Source organism: Stegodyphus dumicola, chromosome 8 (assembly GCF_044657685.1).
Source record: "Stegodyphus dumicola isolate Sdum_Otavi_A_Nest chromosome 8, ASM4465768v1".
NCBI lineage: Eukaryota > Metazoa > Arthropoda > Arachnida > Araneae > Eresidae > Stegodyphus > Stegodyphus dumicola.
Genome location: NC_140775.1, coordinates 48,543,452 through 48,566,148, shown reverse-complemented (window position 1 = coordinate 48,566,148; position 22,697 = coordinate 48,543,452). Strand labels below are relative to the sequence as shown.

The following is a 22,697-nucleotide window of genomic DNA, read 5'->3' as shown; positions in this document are numbered from 1 at the left end:
TGGTAAGCTTCTGATTCCACTTTTTGATCGGTCAACATAAACAGATAGATTTCTGAACAACTATGTACTAAATGGAGGGGGGGGGGTGAAGTTTTCATTATCAAAGAAACATTCATTACTTCTACGTGTTTCAAAAACTCATTGTTGAAGGGCAGTTTCTTGTCAATTCTCTTACTTTGAAATAAGTCTGATTTATTTGTGAAGCTGAAGTTTTTTTTTTTTTTTTTTAGAATGTAAATTATAGTCTTAACACCAATTACCAAGTTTTCTTACTGATTTTTCTAGTTATGAAAAGGAGAGTCAAAAAATAATGCATCATCAGAATTAGCCTTAATTATGAAGTTAAAGTGCTAATAAATCTGACTGTCAAATCTATGGAAAATGCTACAACGTTTCTCTGAAGAACATGCACTTGAGAATTTTCTATTAGAAGAAACACATAAGTGGGAATAAAAGTAAAAGGGTATAACTAAAGAATAGAGAGTTACATGAAAGGATCATCTGTGACTTAATGTTATCTGCATTTTCATTAGAAAAGAAATGCTTTAAGATGTCCAATTATCCTATTAACTGAAAAGAATATGGTGTTTTGTAACCATAAAATAATTTATGCAGATGGTGGATTGAAGTGTGCCGTGATGTAAATTTATTTTCTTTTTTTAAAACTATTTTTATTAATGCCAAAGGACAAAATTTTGAAAAACGTTGAAGTTGTACGAGATAAGAGTCTGCAGGAATGTTATGTTATTTACCAGTTTATTGAGTAGTAGAATTATAGCATTGTATTGTGTTAATTTAAAATAGAATATTATTCTTATTTGCAATGAAATTAAAGCTAAAATATTATAAACATAATTCAGAAATGAAGAATATTTAGAATAATAAATAACTGATTATTATTATTCCCAACAAAAAATAACAAATGATATGCATTGCTGTATTTGCAGGGATAAATTGTGACATCACAGGCATACTGCCACCCGTCTGCATCAGTAAGCCCACCCTCGCAATGTTCTGTGTACAGCATATTATCAACTTTTACCCAATTTTTACCAAATTCATATTATAATCTGAATCACCACCAGCAACGAATGCAACTGTAATGATAATACATTAATAGTTTTTAATAAAAATAGAAGCCAGAATCATATACATATATTCATGGCTTCAACAACAATTCACTAAGCCTGACACAACTCATATAACTTGTGCATATGATGTCAACACAACCATTTTAGGTGATTTGATATATCTGTTATGACATCAGTAGCCATTAGAGTCAATACAATATATTGATTGTGACATGAACACTAATGTGAGCTTTGATCTTTCACTTCTACTTACTTGCATGAAGCAGTCATACAATTCAAAATTTGACATATTTTAGCAGTTTTCATTACATTTGTAATTTGTTACAGAAAGTAGAAATCGATGAAAATCATGAAAAATCCAATAACACCTGGTATCTTTATTATTGTTAATAATAAGACTAATGATATTAAAGTCTCATGTAATAAATTGTATTAATAACCCTCTCCCTGTGAGGGAAAAAATCTGTATTTTTTTATGATGCAGAGTAATTAAAAGATGAAGTAATCTTGTTCCTGTTATTTATGTCAGAAGAACTACTGATATATCTATTGACAAGACAAAGAAAGATTTACATATTTTCTAGCTATGTGAACTATTAAATATGAAGCGTCATCTGGATGACAAAAGAAATATTCTCTAAATGTTTAATGTTTTGCACTTGATAGTTATGCTGGAAAGAAATTCTCCGAACTTTTCTAAGAATATTAATTAATTACATTTTAATTTATCTCTTGGGTGTATTATAATTTATAATGGCTTTTTTGCACAGGAAAATATCCATTTCTTTTAGCCTTAAACCTTACCATCTGCTAATATAGAGTTTAAGCACAATATCCTATTTATGTCTTGTTAAAGGATTTGGTGCTAAAACTCTAATTACAGCAGCCACAAAAGGTACATGGTGCTGATAGTGCATCAGGAGAAATATGTCTCTTGACACAGGGTTTATCCTCTATGCTCCAAATACAGTTGTTCACAGGCCACTCTTTCTGCTTTCTGTGTATTGGCTGCCTTAAGAACCAAATTTACTCCAATCAAGATTTGATTCTGGAATGTCTCAGCCCTCACAACAACACAGTAGGTGTTAGTATGATTGTGTACTGCATGTAATCATTGTTGGCTTCTAAATGGGTGAGAATGACAATGATACAGTCTTCTTTGACATTCAGCTATCTGAATATTTGAAATATAAAATTAGCAAAGAGACAGCCGTGTATTTGGCATAGATTTTAGTCAAGATTGTATCGGTTTCAAGGGAAATTAGGTATAGGTCCCTCTTCATCTGGAGCAAAGAAGTCTGCCAAATTTCTTTGATTCTGATCAAGAGGGGCATGTATTTATTTGTCCTTGAAATCAATAGAGTCTTGACTAAAACCTAACCTCAAACACAAACTTGTTGCTTTTACTTTAGCGTGTTTTTCTTCTGTCTTATTTTGAATTATCTTTATGTTAGGTCAACTTGTAGCTTTATGATAGCATGGCCTTTTATCATGTCACAGTATTTTTTTTTGTTATCCAGTTCACACATCCATTAACATCATATTTTCACATTTGCATATCATACTAGCACACTGAGGGTACCCTATAGTTACTATACTTTTGAGTCAATTGGTATAGACCTTATAAGAAACATCTGAACTTGGATTCCATTAACCTTCTAAAACCGGGCCGAAATTCTCATAATATTAGCCTTCAGACCGGCACGATCTGAAACAGTTTTGCCCCCTCTTTGACATTTTCCTAATGAGAAAAGTCGTTAGTTCCCCTCCATGGATGAAGTAAAATTTACATGTTTGTCGGACGCTTACGTCTCATAGTAGAGGGGTTGCTAGATTTGCAATTTTTTCGATGATTATTTTGCTTTCATTTAAACGAAGTTCTAAATAAATATGCAGTACTGGATGCATATCCAGTGCACACTTTATTTAGAACAAAATGTATGCAATGTTTATATTTCACTCACTATTTCTAACCAATCTCGTAAATAATTTGTGAATTTTTTAACTTTGCTTTCACTCTTCATCTATATTCGCGTATTTTCGTATTAGAAATTAGAAAGCGAGAACAAAATTTAACAAAATATAGTAAATATGGACTAGATTTGTAAGTCTGCAGGCTGGAATGCGATTTTTAATAACATATTTTCATTAATAAAATAATGGTAATGACTAATTTAATGAAATAATAATAATAATATTTATTACCATTAGATGATTAGAATGAGATTCAATACAATTAGATTTTGAGATGAACTTACAGCAATAATAAAGCTTTACATAACAATAACAGAAATTTAAATCTGCTTTTTTTGATAATTTTGTTATTATAATATAAAAATCAAAATCCGAGATACATTGGTTGCGTTTAATCATTTAACTTTAACAAATATTACATTGGACTATCAGGCAAAGAAGGTATATCTTTAACGAGAATTTTTCTTTGTAAAATTGGTTTTTGTTTATGTTAGCAGAGAAAAAAATCCGTGACCTATACATGCAATCATCAAAAGAATTTTGAGAACAGTTTTAAATGTTCATGGAGAATTAATTATACGTCAATTTCTTTTTATAGGTAGAAATTTCGTCTAAAACCATCGTTATATCCAAAAGTTGAAGTCTATTTCATTTTCAACGAATATTCTATTTGCACATAATATATTTTCTAATTTATTTTAGAAAGAGTAATCTTTCACGTTTTCAAAAGAATGAGGAAGTACTGGGTGTTGACACAATGTAGTAAATCTGTTTTTCATATTTCTTCCAGTAATGAAAACGATTACCGTGGAATATTTTCAAAGCAAAATTAAGAAAACCGTTTACGCCAAATTTTGCATAAAGTATCTTCTCGTGTATTTTTTTATTTAAAGTGTGGAATTTTCTCTTTGAAAATATCAAAAATCATGAAGAGCAAAATTAATTCATGAGAAATAAATTTGAAATGCAATAATTCCATCGTAATATGAAATAGTGGAGAAAAGTGCAATACAGTTTATTTATTCACAAATAATCCCCCTCATATGCGTAATTTATGTACTGTCAATTGAGAAATATAGGTTAGTAAATTAAACCGGTTATTTCAATACTTTTCCTTTATCAATATTTTTACGGGCTCTTCAGTAGAGCGGTAAAGGTGGCTGAACACTTGTAGCTCGCTTGGGTTTGAATCCCGGCTAAATAGTTGGATTCACGATTTTTGTGTAACGTAAATGCAAGCCAGCTTCTCATAGAAAGTCCTCCGCGAAGACATAACTCCCCTTATACAGGTAATCGTTGGGTGCTATGATGTAATTCAGTAAGCGAACAAATTAATCCAATCAATACCGAAGAACGGGTTGATTACATGTGGAGTTTTCCACCAGGAATGTAAATGCGAGCAATTTTCTCTTAAAAAGGTTTACACGAAAGCATCCATTCCCTTAAGCAGGTAGCGTTCGCGTGCTTTTCCGTAATCCAATCCTAATTTTCATACATTTAGTAGTAAGTTGACATACACCTTATTACAGACAAAATAACAACTTTTTTAAGATATTTTTTTTATCAACTTGTCTGAATTCTCTCTATCTCTTGAAGAGTATAAGAATTTCAGCAAATAAAACTGGCCAAAATTTTATAACATTTAACTGATGTTTTGATTCAGTTTAGAAGTAACGTGAGCTTTACTGATATTTAAATATTTTTTGGCAGATCTCATCATAAAAGAGGGTGTAAAGATAAATTGATTTTATTTAATTTACAATCAATGAAAATCATTGAAAGCAATCACTGAATGAATGAAAATCAGAAAAACTATTATGCATACAATTGTCTCTTATTTATCTCCTGATAAATCAGACAAAATTGCCTGCATAATAGAAGCACTTTGAAAGAGTTGACAGTTCTTAAGGGTTTTATGCACTCCACAAAACAATGTCAAAATAAAATCTTATTATTCATAAGTATGAAAAGGAAGTAAACGAGTAAACGATAAAAACGGTTTTAAATATTTTTTAGAAGGGCATTAAATCTAAAATATTAATCTATTCTTATTTGTTATGATTAAAAAACATTAAATATGGTAAGCTTAAAAGAGCGTGCAAAATCGCTGACGTTTTAATCATAGCAAAAGTCAGTACTAAAAAAAATAGCATTAAAATGAGACAGATTGAGAAAGAGATGGCCTATATTTAATTTTCAAGTATATTGGCGCGAGACGAAACCTGCGGTTTTTGCCAAAATGTAGCCAAACTGATAAGAAGAGGGAAATAATGCATAGCCAGCGGCTACTCTGAGCAGCGACAATGGACCACCCAAAGATCTACAGATAGGCGATTCTCTAAAATGGGGAGGGCATGGATGGTACAACAGTTGTAACAATGCCGGCGTCTGAGAAAGTCATTCTCCTGGTACAACTGCTGTACCAGCCGGCTTCGAGAGGTTAAAAGTTCCTGACTTAAATGGCTTTCAGCATGAGACACAACAGATAGTAATCTAATTTTATCTTTCTAATCTAATTTAACAATTTAATTTAGCTTGGCTGACATGCATTAATTTTAGGTTGGGCCATGCTCAAGAATTTGCAATAAATAGTGAATTTTCTATTGCATTAGCATCCACATCTTGTGACTTACTTTTCAGCAAATCTGTTGTTATCCTTTAATAATGAAGATTAGTTTTATCAAAAGTGTCTGTTAAGCTACTGGTTGGAGGTCAACATAGCTATTAAATGAGCTGCATATACAATTAAACTTTTTAGCTGAAGAAATTTACATATCATGTTGATGATTAACTCAGTTGAAGTATCATATACTTATTTCTGAATTAATGAACAAATAAATAGTTGGAAATTAGAAAACTTAATAACTTGTTGTACGTTATCAGAACGTGGCATTTTTAACAAAATGTAAAATGTATTTATAACTTGATTAATTTAATGTGTAGAGTTAAATAGCTCATTCCTACAATTATAGTTATAGTCTTTTTACAGTATCATGCTAATATTTAAATAAAATATCACAGAAGAGAAAATTATTATGTGTATATACATTTTTTTCAAAATATAAATGCTTTTAAATTTAGCATTCTGTAATCATGTAAAGTAACCATTCAAATTTTTGCAATATTTCTTTTGATGTATTATAAAATTGCTTTTAGTAATACATAAATATTTCTTCCCACTGTATTTTAGATGTTGTATTCAGTACTGCTCACAAAGCAAAAGGTCTTGAGTTTGATACTGTTTGCTTAACAAATGATTACAATGTTTCTAATATACCTAGAAATAATGAATTTGGTAAGTTGCTTTCAATCTTAATGTTTTGTTTTTATCTCATAATTTCAGTATAATGTGCTAATATGTTATCCACATTCTTGAAATATGCAGTCTTTATGCTAAAATTGTGTAACCTCTACCATTTACTTTTAAAACTTTTTTGGGGGTGAGGGGGGCCTGCTAGTCCTTAAATAATAAAGGTGTGCATTATGTATATTTTGTTTTTAAATTTATAGCTGTATTACAATGCAGAATAAAATTCACATCCTGCCCTAAAATAATAAAAGTCTTTATAAAACATCCTTTTATGGATATCTTTTTATTGTTATACATCTGTCTCTATTGTGTTATCAGTCTGTTTTTATTCTTATACAGTCAAAAGTCGTTAATTCGGACACTTATAATCCGGACCTCAAAGCTACAAAATTTCTGCGTCTCGTTGACGCATGCGCGTAAGACCTTTATCGCTGCGAATTTGCGTGTGCACGTCCGCAAAATACATTTACGAATGCGCGTTTAATGTATAACGGATAAGCTAATCTAATTATCTATTTCAGTTAATGTTGCAGATTACGTTGTTCCTTAATCTTCGAATTGGATCCGGATTATTATTTTTTGCAGACTGTTAGAGCAATTTTATAAAAGTAAGCTTGAACTTTCGATTATGTCAAATAGAATTTCCGATATATATTTATTAATATGTAAAGGATATACAAAGCGAAAGTATGTTTCGGAGTCCATTAAACAAAAAGTGGAATTGCTGCAAAGAATGGATAAAGGCATAATATCCTTTGGTTATCTAAACTTTAACGTTTGTTTATCTAAACTTTGTTTATCTTTAACGCCGCAGCGGTGTGCAATGAATTGGAAGTTGATCTGTCAGCACTATCCTTATCTTAAGGGCAGATGTTTTTATTTTATTTGGCTTATAATTCCTTACTCAATGTAGTATTTCATCTCGATGTACTCTGTCTTTGATATGATTTAAATCAAATACCTCGTCATTATAATTCGCTTCCGATAGCGAAGAAAGTGACAGAGGTTATTGAAAACGAAAAAATTTCGATTGACAAATTAGTCGGTATTCTCGACACAGCAATTATAAGACTTGAACAGCGGAACTTTGTAACTGAACAAGAAATTATGTCTGTTTATAGAATTAAAGAGAATGTATTATCACATAAAAAACGAAGCAACTTAAACAACTTACATTGAAAGAAATGTTTAATAAAGTAAACAAATAAATATTAAGCTTTTTTTTTTGTAAATTTTGATACCCTTTGGATCATAATTATTCTTTATTTCGTAAATTACGGTTTCATATTTTTAATTTTATAATTTCTGCATGCCATTTTACCAGATTTAAACTGATGATCTATAATCCGGAAAAATCGATAATCCGGAATCGCCAAAGTCCCGATGAGTCCGGATTAACAACTTTTGACTGTACATAGCAGGGGCCATTTAACTTTAAATTAATGTTTCACCTAAATAACTGGTTCCTCATATAGCTTAATTTAAAATTAATTAAATATTTCAAGTTGCTGAAAAATTTTACATGAATTTCTTGTTTTAAAATGCATGTGAAGTAAATGTTGCTGCACAAATTATAATACATTTTATCTATTGAAATTTAATATCATCATATAATTACTAATCTTAGAATAAAGCTTTTTATTTGTGTAAATTCTGCAGTTAGGGTATAAAGAAATAATGGATTACAAAAAATATTTGTAGATGAAAACAACATTTATGCAAATATTTTTATTTTTAATTAAGAATAAGCATTTTCTTCGAGATGACTAATGTAAGTTGCATAATTGTTAGAGATGAAGAGATAAGTACAAAATATTAAGCATTGTAGAGAAGTGCATTATATTATTAGCCATTGTAGAGCTGAAAACAACTGCTGTTAAATGCTAGAACAAGGCAAGGTTACCATGCTACCTGAAAACCGGGAAAAGTCAGAGAATTTTAAAATTGACCAAAAAGTTGGGGAATTTAAATATTTTAATCAAAATATGGAAAAATCAAGGAATTTTGTATGGCGAGTCCAAAAAAAGAGTGACTTTTGCACCAATGTTGAAAGGGATCCCATTTTTAAAGAATTGTGTAACGTATGAGTATCTTTCAGGCAGCTGGCCTAGAGCCGATTTTTGCAGCTCCAATCAGATTGTCTTTTAGAAAGGCAAAGTAAGTTTCCAGCAACTTTAGTGTCCAGGAACCTTGAGAATCGAGAGACTTGCATGTGCTTGTGCAGTGCATATTGAATAAAAGAAAATACAATTTTCTTACCACTCTAATTGGGCCTATTCAAGAACATTTGCATTTTCGGTACTGTTGCGATAGGAATATCGAAATAGCATCCAAGCGGCAACAGAAGTAAAAGCTAAAATTGCACAATTATCCAGTATGGAAACTCACCAAAAGAAGGTTTTGGTTTTGGTTAAAAAGGTTTCATTTCTCAAAATTTTGAGTTCAAGTTCCAAATTAGCTATGTCACCAGAGTTGCATATATATGTGTGTGTGTGTGTGTAAGATAAATAATATGTACCTGTTAATTATCCATTAAATTAGCTATAGCCCCTTAATTCCTCTTTTTAATTTGAACACCTCTCTATTTCTATTCTAAAAATAGTAATATCTTTTTCGAATCTGCATCATAGATGAAAACTAATGCCACATTATGCAGGGCTGTGGAGTCGGAATCGGAGTCAGGTAGGTTTTTGAGTAAAAGGAGTCGGAGTTGAGTCGCTGAAAAACACGTCGACTCCGACTCCAGTTTTTATTTAACAGTTTGAATTTGAAATGAAATTAAAGTGAATTGAAAAAAAAATTAATGACAAACTGAGTTAATATTTTTATTTATGGACTATATACATTAATAAATAGTTATTTTCTATTTAATTTACATATTAGTAAATAAATATAAGGGAGCAAGATGGACTTGATATTTGCCATTATTAATTAAACTGATTCATTTAGTTGCTAATCTCATTGGTGAATTGAGGTAAGCAGTGAGATCTCCCAAAATTGATGCCATTATTAGGAAGAGAGCAGGAAAAGGAGCAACACAATGGAGAAGTGCATATTTTATGATATAATGGTTGTTAGGATTAAGAACGTTTTCAGAAGATGTAAACAACCCTAATATTTCACTAACAGAAAGACTGTGGAATGATCTTGCAGAACTGGAAACCCTTCTTTCAACACCGTATATAGCCATAAAAAAGCTACAATCTGAAGAATTAACAGGAGACGAGAATGTTAGAAGATGTAGATAACCCTAATGTTTCACTAACAGACTGTGGAATGATCTTGCAGAATTGGAAAGTCTTCTTTCTACACTGTATATAGCCACCAAAAAGCTAAAATCTGAAGAATGAAGAGGCAAGACTGGAAGAATGTGATGTTTGTTCTTTCTGAAATGGAGGGTTTATTGCAGAAGGAGTCATTTCTTCAATGAAGAAAAGAGAAACTAGTTTGCTTGACAATAAGATCGAGCTGGGTTCAATATACGAGGGCTATCCAGAAAGTAGATTACGTTTTGGAATAAAAAAATAAACAAAGTATAGGAAACAAATTTTATTATATACAGATGAAAGCCACACTCAAATACTACTTTTCTACATAGTCACCATACAAATTAAGGCATTTATCGTAGCGATGTACGAGCTTGGAAATTCCTTCGTCGAAAAATTCGGCCACCTGCGCCTTCAACCACTTCGTTACCTCTTCTTGCCTTCCATCTTGCACAAAACTTGTGGTAACCAAGCTTTTCGCTGATGATTTCGTGCAACAAACTTCGCGAAATTTGTGGAAAACTCAAAGAAAGTTCCGTTATTGTGAAATTTCGATTTTCACGGACTTTAGCATCGACTTTTTCGAGAAGTTCGGCGGTCACTATGCTGGGTCTCCCACTTCGATCTTCGTCGTGAACATTGGTTCGGCCATTTTGAAATCTTATGACCCACTGACGCACTCCACCTTCAGTGATAATGTTGTCCCCATACACTTCACGAAGCTGCCGATAGATTTCTATCGGTTTACAGTTTTTTGCAGTCAGAAACCTTATTACTGAGCGCACCTCGCAGCTCGCGGGATTTTCAATTAACGCAGACATTTCAAACCGTCACAGTATCTGAACGGAGCACGGCACGAACCTCTCACTAGCACGGCTAGATGCAGACTGAGCTGCGCAACGCTCTGACCCCAAGACGGCCGCGCTAGCCCCGCCCCTAGCGGACACAGACGGAAACGTAATCTACTTCCTGGATGGCCCTCGTATGATATAATGGAATTTAGATGCAAATCGCCGAATTTTGTTGGATGGCAAACCAATTAGAAAGGCAAAGAAAGCCATCTATGAGCTTTCATTAAGAATGAAATTATTATCAGAACAACTGGAATATTCAAATCAGGACAGTCAAACTGCAGATATTGTAACTGAGTCTCTGTCATCGTCTTCCATTCATGAATTAGATTTTGAAAAATATTTGGATAATATTGAAAACGCTAAAGCAAAGCGAATGAAAATAAATAACCAAGAGACTTTAGATATAAAAATGAAAAAATACAAACAAGATTTGTAAACGGCCTTTGAAGAAATAGATAAATATGATTGCTCTTGCATAGAACTTATAAAAATCTATCCTGAAAAGTTAAAGGAAGTAGCCCTAACAATAACAGCTCTTCTTCCTACTCAAGTCAGCGTGGAAAGACTCTTTTTCAGATCTGAAGTTTATCAAATCAGATCTGTGGTCCTCTAACAAAGAAGATCTAGCCGAAGTTTTCCTGTTTCTTAGGTATTACTAATGCCAGATTTTCCATTTCAAAATAAATGCTAATTAATATAAAAAATTTGTTATGCATCAATTTTTTTCCCTCTAGCATTTATTATTTCTTTTATATTAAAAAAATAAGCTGTGCCTATGTGTATATGTTTACATATATATGAAGGAGTTGGAGTCGGTCATTTTCCCTACCGACTCCACAGCCTTGGCATTATGTTATTTTGACCTTCTGCACTGTATTTAATTCTTAACCAATCAGATTAAAGAATATTTTACTATAAATACTGCTGCAATCCACTTATGCTTTCTCTTTCACCTACCTACCTACTCTAGCTTTCACACACCGCTTGGGTCGCTGTATTATCCATTTTTCGAAGATTGACTAGTTTTAAAATTCTAGGGTGCATAATGAACTCAGAATCCTGTGTGAAGCAAATATCGTCTCCTCAAAAATGCTTTGTCCAATAATAAAATTATATAAAATTTGGCCCCATCTGTCTGCAAATCCATTATTTCCATCTACATAGTTCCGTCAGCTCTGGGTGCAGTTTGGGAATCTACAAGAAATCTGCACCATCAAATCATTACACCCACATAATATATATATACACATATATACCAACACATACATATATACCACCACATAAATATACGTATATATAATACACACACACATATGTGTAATCTGTGTGTATGTATATCTATATCAGTCTCTGTGTCTCTCTCTGTATATAGATATACAGGGTGCCCACTGAAATCTGGTACCACCTGTTTAACTACCAAATGGCTGCAGCTATAGTCTTAAAATTTATGTGTTAGTAAAGTGGTTATATGCTACTAAATGAGAAAGCTTACAGCGTCATCTTGTGGAAAACGGAGGAGTTAGCATACCTATCTTGAAAACAATACAAGAGAGGAAGAAATAGTGGATCACAAAGTTGTGGAGAATTTGATTTAGTACAAAAAGACACCTTATGAATATAAATGCTAAACACAGAGCGCTGAAAATGCATATTTGTTTCTTTACTATTTACGAAGCTGTGATATCGCAAAACTTGAATGAAAGAAGAAAAGATTATCTTTTAAATTAAAAAACGAGCCCGCATAACGGCGCATTGGTATCATTTGTAATTCTTAGTCGAGAGGAATGGGGTTAAAACCCCATGGGGTGCATCCTTGTACTGATTGTCTTTACAAAAGGAGTAGACAATATGCAGATTGAGCACAATCGTGTCGCAAAACGCATTAACTGAACACAACTTGAACTTGGTGTGCTAATTTGTTCATTATGCAAATTGTGTATGAACTTCACACCTGAGACAGCTATAAATGAGATATCTCCTGAAGGTTGTATGTTGAAGCTCATGGTCATGAAGCAACTTTCATAAAATGATTATTGTGAGATGGTTCTGCTTTATGGTCAGTGTGGGCGCAAGGCACAATTGGCAGCACGGTTGTATCAGCAACGTTTTCCTGCGGGTCTCCATCCTCCATAGAAAGCCGTCCTGCAGGTTGTGAAACGCTTAAGGGTAACAGGCTGCATAACTAGCCAACTTCAATCTGCCAGACCAGCTACAATAGGGCAGAAAGTACAACCGAAAGATGTCTTTATCATACACACCCACATATCCAAATGGCCACACAAGTGAGATAAGTTAAAACTATAGCTTCTCAAAAAGTCACATTTGCAAATCTCTAAATGAATTAGGTGCTCATCCTACTGGCCAACACCTAATCAGGCGTTACATTAAATTACTCTTAAAATATTTGTTTTGTGATAATTTTCAAAAACCAGACTGTCATTAACATTGGTGTTTTTATGTGTTTCATAACAGATGAGTATGGTGAAGAAAGTAGTATTCTGTATGTTGCTGCTACTCGAGCCAAAAGATGCCTACTTTTGCCTGATAAATTAATGCAAGCTCTTATGTTTTATCAGGTGAAATTGTATTTTTTTAGTCTACTGTTTCTTCTATAATAATTCATATAATGTCATGGTTTTTATAATTTTTTATAAGATGGTAATGCTGCATTTCGTAATATGCTTAAGAATATGATTATGAAATATTTGTATATATTAATAATTCTGTTTGGAGAAAAATTGATAGTCTTTATTTTCAGGAGAAATTTGAATATCCTGTTTCATCTAATAATCCAGCATTATACCGTAAAGAACTGGTGTGTGCTCATTGCAAAGATAGATTTGTTCCTCACACAACTCTTGTTCTAGTTCGTCGAAAGATCCTTTTGGTGAGTAGAAACTCCTTGACACTTTTTTCCTTAAAATTTGCATGAATTCCTTTATTATGAAATATTTAAACTTCTTAAAAGTTGGTAGAATATAACATATTTTATCGCTCAGCTCTATAAAAGTGTTTTACTGAAGCTGTATAGATTCTCTGTGAGTACTGACATTTTTATTAAAATTACGATGCAATCTTAAGAATTCATTATCAAAAAGATATTAAAGTATTTATAATTTTACACCTAGAAAGAAATATCTGTATGAATTCATCTATTTATGAAAACACTGCCAAAGCTGTAGCAGATAACAAAAAATATTACACAACTCATCACAATCTGATGACAGTTCTGATGACTCTAAATAGCAGATGTGTATTTAACATGCATTTAATATTTAATCAGTTATATCCGAGAGATTCTTGTTTTTCTGTTGCTGAAATTAAACTAAAATTCATAATTTCTTAAAGAATTATTAAAGAATATGCATATGATAGCCATGCATATAATTCTTACATGTAAAAGTACCAGACAAGTTTTCCCATACCAAAGAATTTTGGGGGATTCACATTTTCAGAATTTGATTTAAAAGACATTAAATTGGCCATTCTTTTAGTGAAAACTTTTATTGCATAAAATATAAAATCCCAAGAGTGCCAGTTATTGATGAGCAGAAAGAGGATTTTCATAAAGGTATAAAATTACTGCAGAGATTCTCTTAGGATTTATTTTAGGAGATTATTGTTGGATTTTGTGCCATGATGTTGTTGTATTATGTATTTCACGTAATAAAATTCAGGTGCATTTCTTGACAGCAAAATAATGTTGAGTGCAAAAGTTACACATTTTAAATGCAGTTGATAGTTTTCTTTCATTGGCATTGCATCAAGTACTTGACATGTGTATTTTAGTATTACTTATAATACAAAAGTTGTGTATGGAGGGGAAAAATGAAAAGCATATTTGAATCCATGAGATAAAGGCTTATTTAAGAAAATGATATTTTATATCTAATTAGGGGGGGGAAAGATTGTTTAGTAGGAACAAGTGTATGCTTCCACTTATTTGTAAGTTTAACAAACTTGTTAAATAGAAAGCTAACACTATAGAATTTTCGATTAAAGGGAGAAGATACTAGTGCTTTCTGATACAGCTGTCTTCTGTTTAGGGATTGTTTTTATAGAAAAAATTGTTGGTTTTAAAAGTTGCAAACAGTATAAACGTTCAACAAGTAATTTTTTAGCTTGAGGAAATCTTGCATGAAATTTACTTCCTAGTTTTTAATGTGATTAATTAAAGTGTATATTTAGTTATGCAAAAAAATTTTAGAATAGTTTTTTCTACATATTAATCATTTATACACTAATATTTGTGAAAATTGCAGCACTGTACAGGAGTTATGCAAATTGAACCAAACTTACAGGAAATGTAAAGTGAGGTAAGACATGCAAATGATTGTGCATGCGTGGAAGGAGAACCGACCGCTTTTTTCATGTATGTAAAGGACTGTAAAGTTGTGTTGAAATTTGTTTAGTCTTTTCTGTCTGCACTAAACATTTAATTAGTGGTCAGTGTGCCTTGTCAACAGCAGAAGTGGCATACCAACAACAAATGGGGTTTGAACGAGACCACATCGATTGCACACAGTGTAATGCCACAACAGCGATACATGGTTGAAATAAATGGACTGAGGAGTACCAAACAAGGTGAAATACTGGCAGTGGGGTGCACAACAGCACGGGATGACAGACACCTCATCCGCATGGCTGTGACATATTGTACAGCATCTTCTTGTGTGTTAGCATGACGTTGGAGTGTGCTACAGTTGTTGTGTCTAGTTCCATAGTTCACTGCCCTTTGATGCACATGAACTGTGTGCAAGGGTTCCTTTACACAGGGCTCCCCTGTCAATGAATTACAGACGCCTCCGACTTCAATGGGCATGGCACCACTGTGTTGCATGCCTTGTGGCAACAAGTTGTTTTCGCTGATGAATCTCGTTACAGTTTGGTGAAGAGTATGTGCCTGATGTTTCAGAGGGGAACATCTGCTCCCACAGTATGTTATTGTGTCATACTGTGCAAACACCTGGCATCATGGTTTGACATAATTCTGAATCCCATGTAATCCCATTGCGGGCAACTTCAACAGTGATCTCTAAAGAGAAATTGTGGATCCAGAGGTCATCCCCATTCTTCAGTGTATTCTGGCCAATGTATTTCAGCAGGATAATGCCTATGCACATGTTTCCCAGACTGCATAAGCCTTCTTTAGGACACAACAGGTTTTGATTCTTCCATGGCCTGCTTATTCCCCAGATATGTTGCCCATTGTGCATGTCTGGTATTCCGTCAGTGACTCGCTCGTATAGTTGGTTTGACACAAACTAAGACTGAACTTTGGCATCAGTTCAAAGCCATATAGAATGCCATTCCCCAGGATTACATTCAGAACTTGTATGATTCAGTGTCACGATGTGTACAGGCTCTCATTGCTCAGCATGGCGGACACAAAGTACTGATTTCCAACATTTGTTTTGTTTTTTATATTTTAAGTTTGATAATTTATTTGTACCACTATCAGTAGTATGTGAAATAGATTTCATTCATGATGCTGCATTTTTCAAGCATTAATATATACTGTAAGATCATATACACAGCTGCCAAGACCAAAATTTCGTTTGTGTTAACCGAGTGTTTGTCTTAAGCGAGTTCATGTTAATCAGGTTTTAATGTAGTTTGCTTGTATAGTGTATATAAGCATTTGTGATATTATGTCATGAGAATGATATAGTAGAACATTCCTTCTCCGCTTTTTTTGTCTTATGCATACTAGTCTTAACCTTCCAAACAACATTTATTTATTGCTAATAAAGTAGAAATTAAGCAAATAATATTATTTAAATTTTTTTTTTCTGATTACCTATCTAATCAAAGAGAAAAGTTACTAATAAAGTGGGAACTATGGGGAAAAAAGTTGTTTCATGTAAAATAAAGTAAAAAAAAAAAAAAAAAAAAGGTAAATTAAAATTCAATAGTACTTGAAGGGAAAACTTTAATTAAATTTAGCATAAGTTTTTTTTTTTTTTTTTTTAAATCAGCCAGTGTGCTTAGGTGAAAAAAAGGTATTTTATTTCTTTAATTAAGTACTCAATTCGTTTTTTTTTTTTTTTTTTTTTTTTTTTTTTTTTTTTTCTAATGATATAATTTTTTATATGTATGTAGTGAATGTTTGAGAAACATTGCTTCAGGATTTTCTGTTATTTATCAAATATGCTTAACAGATTTGCCTTTTTATTATTTATTTGCTTTTAATTTTAGTTTTATCTAATGTTAATTTAAATAGTTTGTTTTTTAATCCCTAATTGTATTCATAGGTCCCATGAACTCTCAAATGTGTACTTCATTCATTCTTTTGAGTAATTTTCTTCCCAATGACTTGTAACTTCTAATAGCTTCTTTATTATTTTAGATTAAAATTTATTAAAAAGTATTTGTAGCAAAAGAAATCAGGAGCTAAACTGTAAATAAGTGCTGTGTGTGCTTATTTGATTGCTGTTAACATAGGTAATGGAATCCATAGTAAGGTACTTGTTTGAGATTTAAAGTACTGATTTGTTTGTAATGTAGAAGTTTTTATATAGCATACTGATAACTAGTGAGTGGGATTAAGATTACTTATATGTTTAAAATCGTATGTATTTCTAATTTTATTGCAGTGCTTAATTATTACTAGTATATTTTAAGTTAAAGTATTTTGCAGGCCAATGGACATACAATTCCTGGAGGGCCTCTGTGTATGAAATGTGGCAGTGAACCGTTTTCAAGACCCCGAATACATAATGATATCTTAATCATGTATTTAGATCCAGTACATGATTTTGCACATCGAAGCATGTCAGCACTTGTAGGACCACTACCTTCTGATCCCCCAATTCAATATGATGAATATGATGTACTTCATGAAGCAGTTTTACTCTGAGTTTAATTTTGGTTTGGTTACTTTTATATTTCTTGATGTCTTGTAAAATTTTTCTAAAACTTTTTCTGTATTCATCTCATCATTTTTATGGATCTGGCAGACAGGCATGTGAATTTTGTTGTCTTGTAAAATATTGATTCATAGCATGTAAAATGTTGCAATCATATTTGAACTTATTTTCATATATTGTTGTTTTTTTAATATAAACTTAAATTTTAAAACATTTTCATGTCATTTATGTGTTCTTAAATTGCATTTTCTTTTTGTTTAAATATTAAGACAGTATTTGTGCAAGATGGATGTAAAATATATCACTATTTTGTATTTGATAACATACTTTGATGCAACCATATAAAGAAAGCATTCATTCCTTTTTGCTAAGAAAGGGTGTTGAACATTGGAAGCTCTAAAAGCTCAAATATACAAATGTGTGAGCCATAAATATTACCAAGCAAATATTCAAAAATTATACTTTGTAATTAAGACCCATTATTTATGTAGTGTATTTATTAACTCTGAAATCATGTTTTTGCTTCAGATGGCAATTAATCACCTAGAAACAAATGCTGAATTCATGCATATATGTGGCTCTTGATTGAAATCTTTGAGCCAGTTTGAATATGTGATGAAGTGTGTAGCAATGATGTAAAAAATAATGTACACTGCGCAAAAAAGAGGGACAGATCTATATCTCCCATTCTACTGGGCTGATTGATGAAATTAAACTTGTGTTTCATGTTTCGAAAGCATGACAAGATATGTATTAAATTTATATTTAGCATTGTCCTAACATAGGTATTTTGATACAAAATCAGACCTTTTGCTGAAACAACATAACCACATTTTTTCCATATTTCAATTCTACGAATCAAATTATGCCTAGGTATTAAATTTTGTAATTTCTGATGAGAAATTTTAAAATGTATCTTGGCAGATATTTTTCAGTTTGCACCAAGAATAATTAATTCACTTGGTGAAATTCTTAGTTTATAGCAACCTATTTTCCATTCCTTTTTTTCATTGTCCAGGAGTGGAAAAAAAGTCATCGTTCATACTTTAAAATAATTTTAACAGAATACGTAAACTACATTTTCGTTATTATCACTTATAATAAGTATGCCAAATTGCAAAATGTGCCAAACTGTAAATTCACGTATCTTAGGAAATTTTGAATAAAAAAAACTCTAATTTTTTTTCAGGTATGCTTAGATCATAGATTTATCAATGCATCTACTTTAAGATGATGGCACAAATTGTATAGGTTATAATTCAAAATTGTTTTCGAGAAATTTATAAAAATTATTTTAAAAATATATCATAAAAAATGGGCAAGTTTTATTTGGAATGAACCTAATTTAGAAATATTAAAGGGAGAATCAAATAAGTTTAACATCGAGGAGCTAAAATTTTGAGAGCTAATTTTTTAAAATCTACTTTTGCGAGTTTTTACAAAACTTGGCAGTTTGACATAGTGTAAGTCGTAGAATCGAAATGTGGAAAAAAATTGCCATGTCATTTCAGAAAAAGTCCAATTTTGTATCAAAATACCTACATTAAAACAATGCTATATATAAATTTAATACAAATACTAAGTCACACTCTCGAGACATGAAAAACGCAAGTTGAATTTTGACAATTGGCCCAGTAGAATGAAAGATAAAGAACTGTACTTTTTTTTTTTTTTTTTTTTTCCCCTTTTCTTTTTTTCAAAGCACAGTGTACATTTTATTAATAATAGTAATTAACAAAATTAACTGAAAAGCGTGTAAAGCCTTGAAAAATGAAACTGCTTTATGTTGCTTAAAAGTAATTAAAAATTATTCTAGTCATAAAATATGTTTGCATTTTCCATAAATGAACAAGAAAGTATTCATAATTAAAATAGCTTTATACTCTTGTGAATAAAGAGAAGAAGGAGAAATTTTGTGTTATGCATTTATAGAAGAGGTTTAAATATATTTAATGCCATGCATTATTTTACATTTTGTATGGGATTGTGTCAGAATCATAAGAGGTATGTGAAATAGAAATGGTTTTTTTCAACATTCGTCATAATTTAAAAACTTTTCAGATATTTGATTGATCTATTGTTATTTTGTTGAGTATGGCATTGAAATATAATAATTAAAGGTTTTTAAGTTCTCCTTAATGCTGGAAATTGTAATTGCATATTTGAGTAATATTTCCAGATCAAGTTACTTGCATAATAATGTCATTGATTTTTAATAGTAAATCTCAGAATATATGCTAATTATTTATTTATTCTATTTTGGAATTAATTTTTAAATTTTTCCCCCTGCAGTCATTTTTAAATTAATATATCAAAGGAAGAAAGCTTTAAAAAAAATAAAAATGCATATAAAAATCACGATTCCTTCCTCCCAATTTTTTTTATACAAATTGCATTTTTTTTTTTTTTTTTTTTAATTTATAAACTTTTAAAGAAAGTGTTACTGTCAGTCAGTTCTAAATCACGAGGAACTTCTAGTTATGTTAATTTACTATTAAAACATTTCTTAGGCTATCAACCTAATTAGCACTATATTAAAGAGGTATTCAGCCTCTCAAAATTGAAAATTTTTGGATATAAATTGTGAAGAAATAAAGGTGTAAAATTTAATTGAGGATGTTAGTCTCTGTACATTCTCATGATATTTGATTTTTAATTCATTGCCTTTAGTTAGCTTCATAAAAATAAGAGCTTTCAAGTAAATGTCGATTGGCTGTGCTATAGATCAAATTGTAAAAATATTTCTTCAATATAGGCATATTTTTTCTAAGCTATGATTAATATTTATACAACAGTTGGTCAATAAAATAATTTATGGATTATTTGAATATAGCCATGGACTTTTGTCACCTAAATTGCAATCACTGTTTGCAGAGTTTCTGTAAGTTAATGGACCATTGAAGGTTGATGATCGAGATACAAGGGCATTTCGAAAAGTAAAGATACAATGGCTCGCATTCCTAAAAAAAAACCATTTATTTAGAAAACGTCAGTTACATCTTATAAACTGGATTATTTATTATTTTTCGACATAATCACCCTCGTTATCCAAATATTTGTTGTTAAGTCGGTGCACAAGCTTTTGTATCCCACAATCATAGAAGGTTGCCGCCTGTTGGAACCCAGCGTGCACACAATTTCCTGTACCCTAACTTGACAATCACAACTTCATAAAAAGTTGTCTTTGACACTTCCGATATGATCTGATGCAATTCTTTCAATTTGAGACGTCTATTCGCATGAATTGCTTCCTCTGTTCTCTGAAGAAGGGCATCAGAGATCACAGATGGTTGACCTGTTCTTTGTTCGTCATGAACATCGGTCCTACCTTCAGAGAAATGACGACACCATTTCGTTACGTTTTGTCGATTCATAATGTTCCATAAACAGAAACAATTTTTTGTGAATATCCGCTGGTCGCTGAAATTTTGCATGAAGGAAATGTATGACGGAGTGCACTTCGCATTTGGCGGGGTTTTGAATCGGCGCATCCATTTTAAACACGACCTTCTCCAACCAGAATCAGCATTGAAATGCCAAACGACCGCGAGGAGAAAGTTAACGGTTCAAGGGTTAACACCTGTGTTGCCAACTTGCTCACCAAAACTTTTCTTTTCCTCTGGCATACGGTGTATCTTTACTTTTCGAAATGCCCTCATATAAACTTGAGTCACCCAATAAATAAACGCATGCATGTTTGTGAAAATTCTCTAGCTTTTCTCTATTCATTAGATATGAAAAAATTAAAAATATTTTTCATTATACAAAATTTTGATTATAATCAGTGACTACTTTTGAAAATTCAGATGGATAAAATCTCAAATCTAGAACAGGAATTTAATCATCTGAATAAAATCATTGACATTTTGTTATTTTCTTTAGGAAATTTTCTCTTTGCCTATCAATTGCAGATAAAATGTTTATAATGTTAAAAATGATACCAACATGTAATTAAAATGATTTCTTTTAATACTTTAACATCTTAGAAGTGATGTCTATTTTATGCTGTATGTGACTTATTTACTCACTTTAAGTTGCTGTGGCAAATAGCAAGAATGTAAACAATCATGAAGTGAGTTTATATTATTCTTGTTTAAATTGTATTTTGGGAATTTTTACTGTTGTAATATATTAATGTAGAAGTAGTATATATTGTATTATTTTTCTGCTACATCAGTTTTGGTATTAGAGTGGTAAACTTTGATAAATGGGAAAATAGAGTTCCAGATGTTAAACAGTCTAAGTTGAATCTGTCTCTTATCAGTCTGCTATTAAAATTGCTTAAAATAATTCATTATTCATGCATTAAATTTGTGAAGTAGGAAAAAATAATCTTCATTTTTGAGAAGTAATAGATTTGTCAATAAATAGTTGTTGTCCTCTAAATAAAACATATGACACAGGCTTGATTTAGTTGATATAAGTACTTTGTTGTTGTTTAAAGAAAATTGCTTTTTTATTGTAAAAGACTAGAGCATACTGTAAAATGCTTTTTTACAGAGTGCCTTTATGTGGCATATTCTCATATTAGTCTATAAAAAAATTTTATTACTTCAAACACTAATTTAATAAAAATTATGATGAAAATCATTAGTGTGCATCAAAACACTTATGATTTTCATCATAATTTTTATTAACTCATGTGAAGATTAAGAATATAGTCAAAGCACACAGAAAATAATAATATGTAATGGCATTCAAAAAATGATATTTTAGTAAAATGAGAAACAAGTAACAAAGAGAATGAAACTGTGAAATATTTGTTTCTCATTCTTACATATGCTTACACCATAATTTAGGAAGCAGTATTCACGAGCAAAAGTTTGGAAAGGGCTAATGCGTATTCATTTCAGATGCAAGCAAAAATATGTATTATGTGGTTGTTGATATAAAACATATAATTTTCTGAATCATTTTTTTGAGGAAGGTGTGAAACAAGCTAGTATATTTTAAAAAATGTTATATAACAAATAGAAAATTCATAATTGTTATTGTTGAATTTACATTAGAAGAATTGGTCAGAGTTTTGTTTGAGACAATTTTTTCTCATATAAAATTGTTTTATTTATGGTCATTTATATATTTGTTAATAAAGCAAGTGGTATGCCTTCTGCTAAATTTCACTGCAGTTATATGAAACGGTTCAGGAAAAATTTTTGAAATTTACATTTTTTATGCAGGCGCCCTCAGAAAAGAAAGTCAGTGAAAGAGATGTTTTTCATAACTGAAATAATCCCCTTTTCTCAAAAAATCTTTGTGATAACTATCAAATTTATGGATTTTCATGAATGGAAATTCTGAGAATAAGAATTCATTCCTGCAATAATATGCAA

The 22,697-nt window shown here is 31.3% G+C and overlaps 1 protein-coding gene across 4 annotated transcripts in view; it reads left to right on the top strand.

The window, feature by feature from the left end:
- The window catches only part of LOC118195793 (F-box DNA helicase 1-like), a 161,001-nt gene extending 139,228 nt beyond the window's left edge, over positions 1–21,773 (top strand). For 2 of the 4 annotated variants that reach the window (XM_085821821.1, XM_085821822.1), the window contains exons 17-20: positions 6,256–6,360; positions 12,968–13,071; positions 13,254–13,382; positions 17,136–21,773. In XM_085821821.1, the coding sequence (XP_085677947.1) occupies positions 6,256–6,360; positions 12,968–13,071; positions 13,254–13,382; positions 17,136–17,354 (557 nt within the window). In that variant the 3' untranslated portion in view covers positions 17,355–21,773. Of the gene's footprint in view, positions 1–6,255; positions 6,361–12,967; positions 13,072–13,253; positions 13,383–17,125 lie in introns of all 4 variants that reach the window. The other 2 variants (XM_085821823.1, XR_015042565.1) reach the window with 2 other exon arrangements.
- Positions 21,774–22,697: the final 924 nt, after the last annotated feature.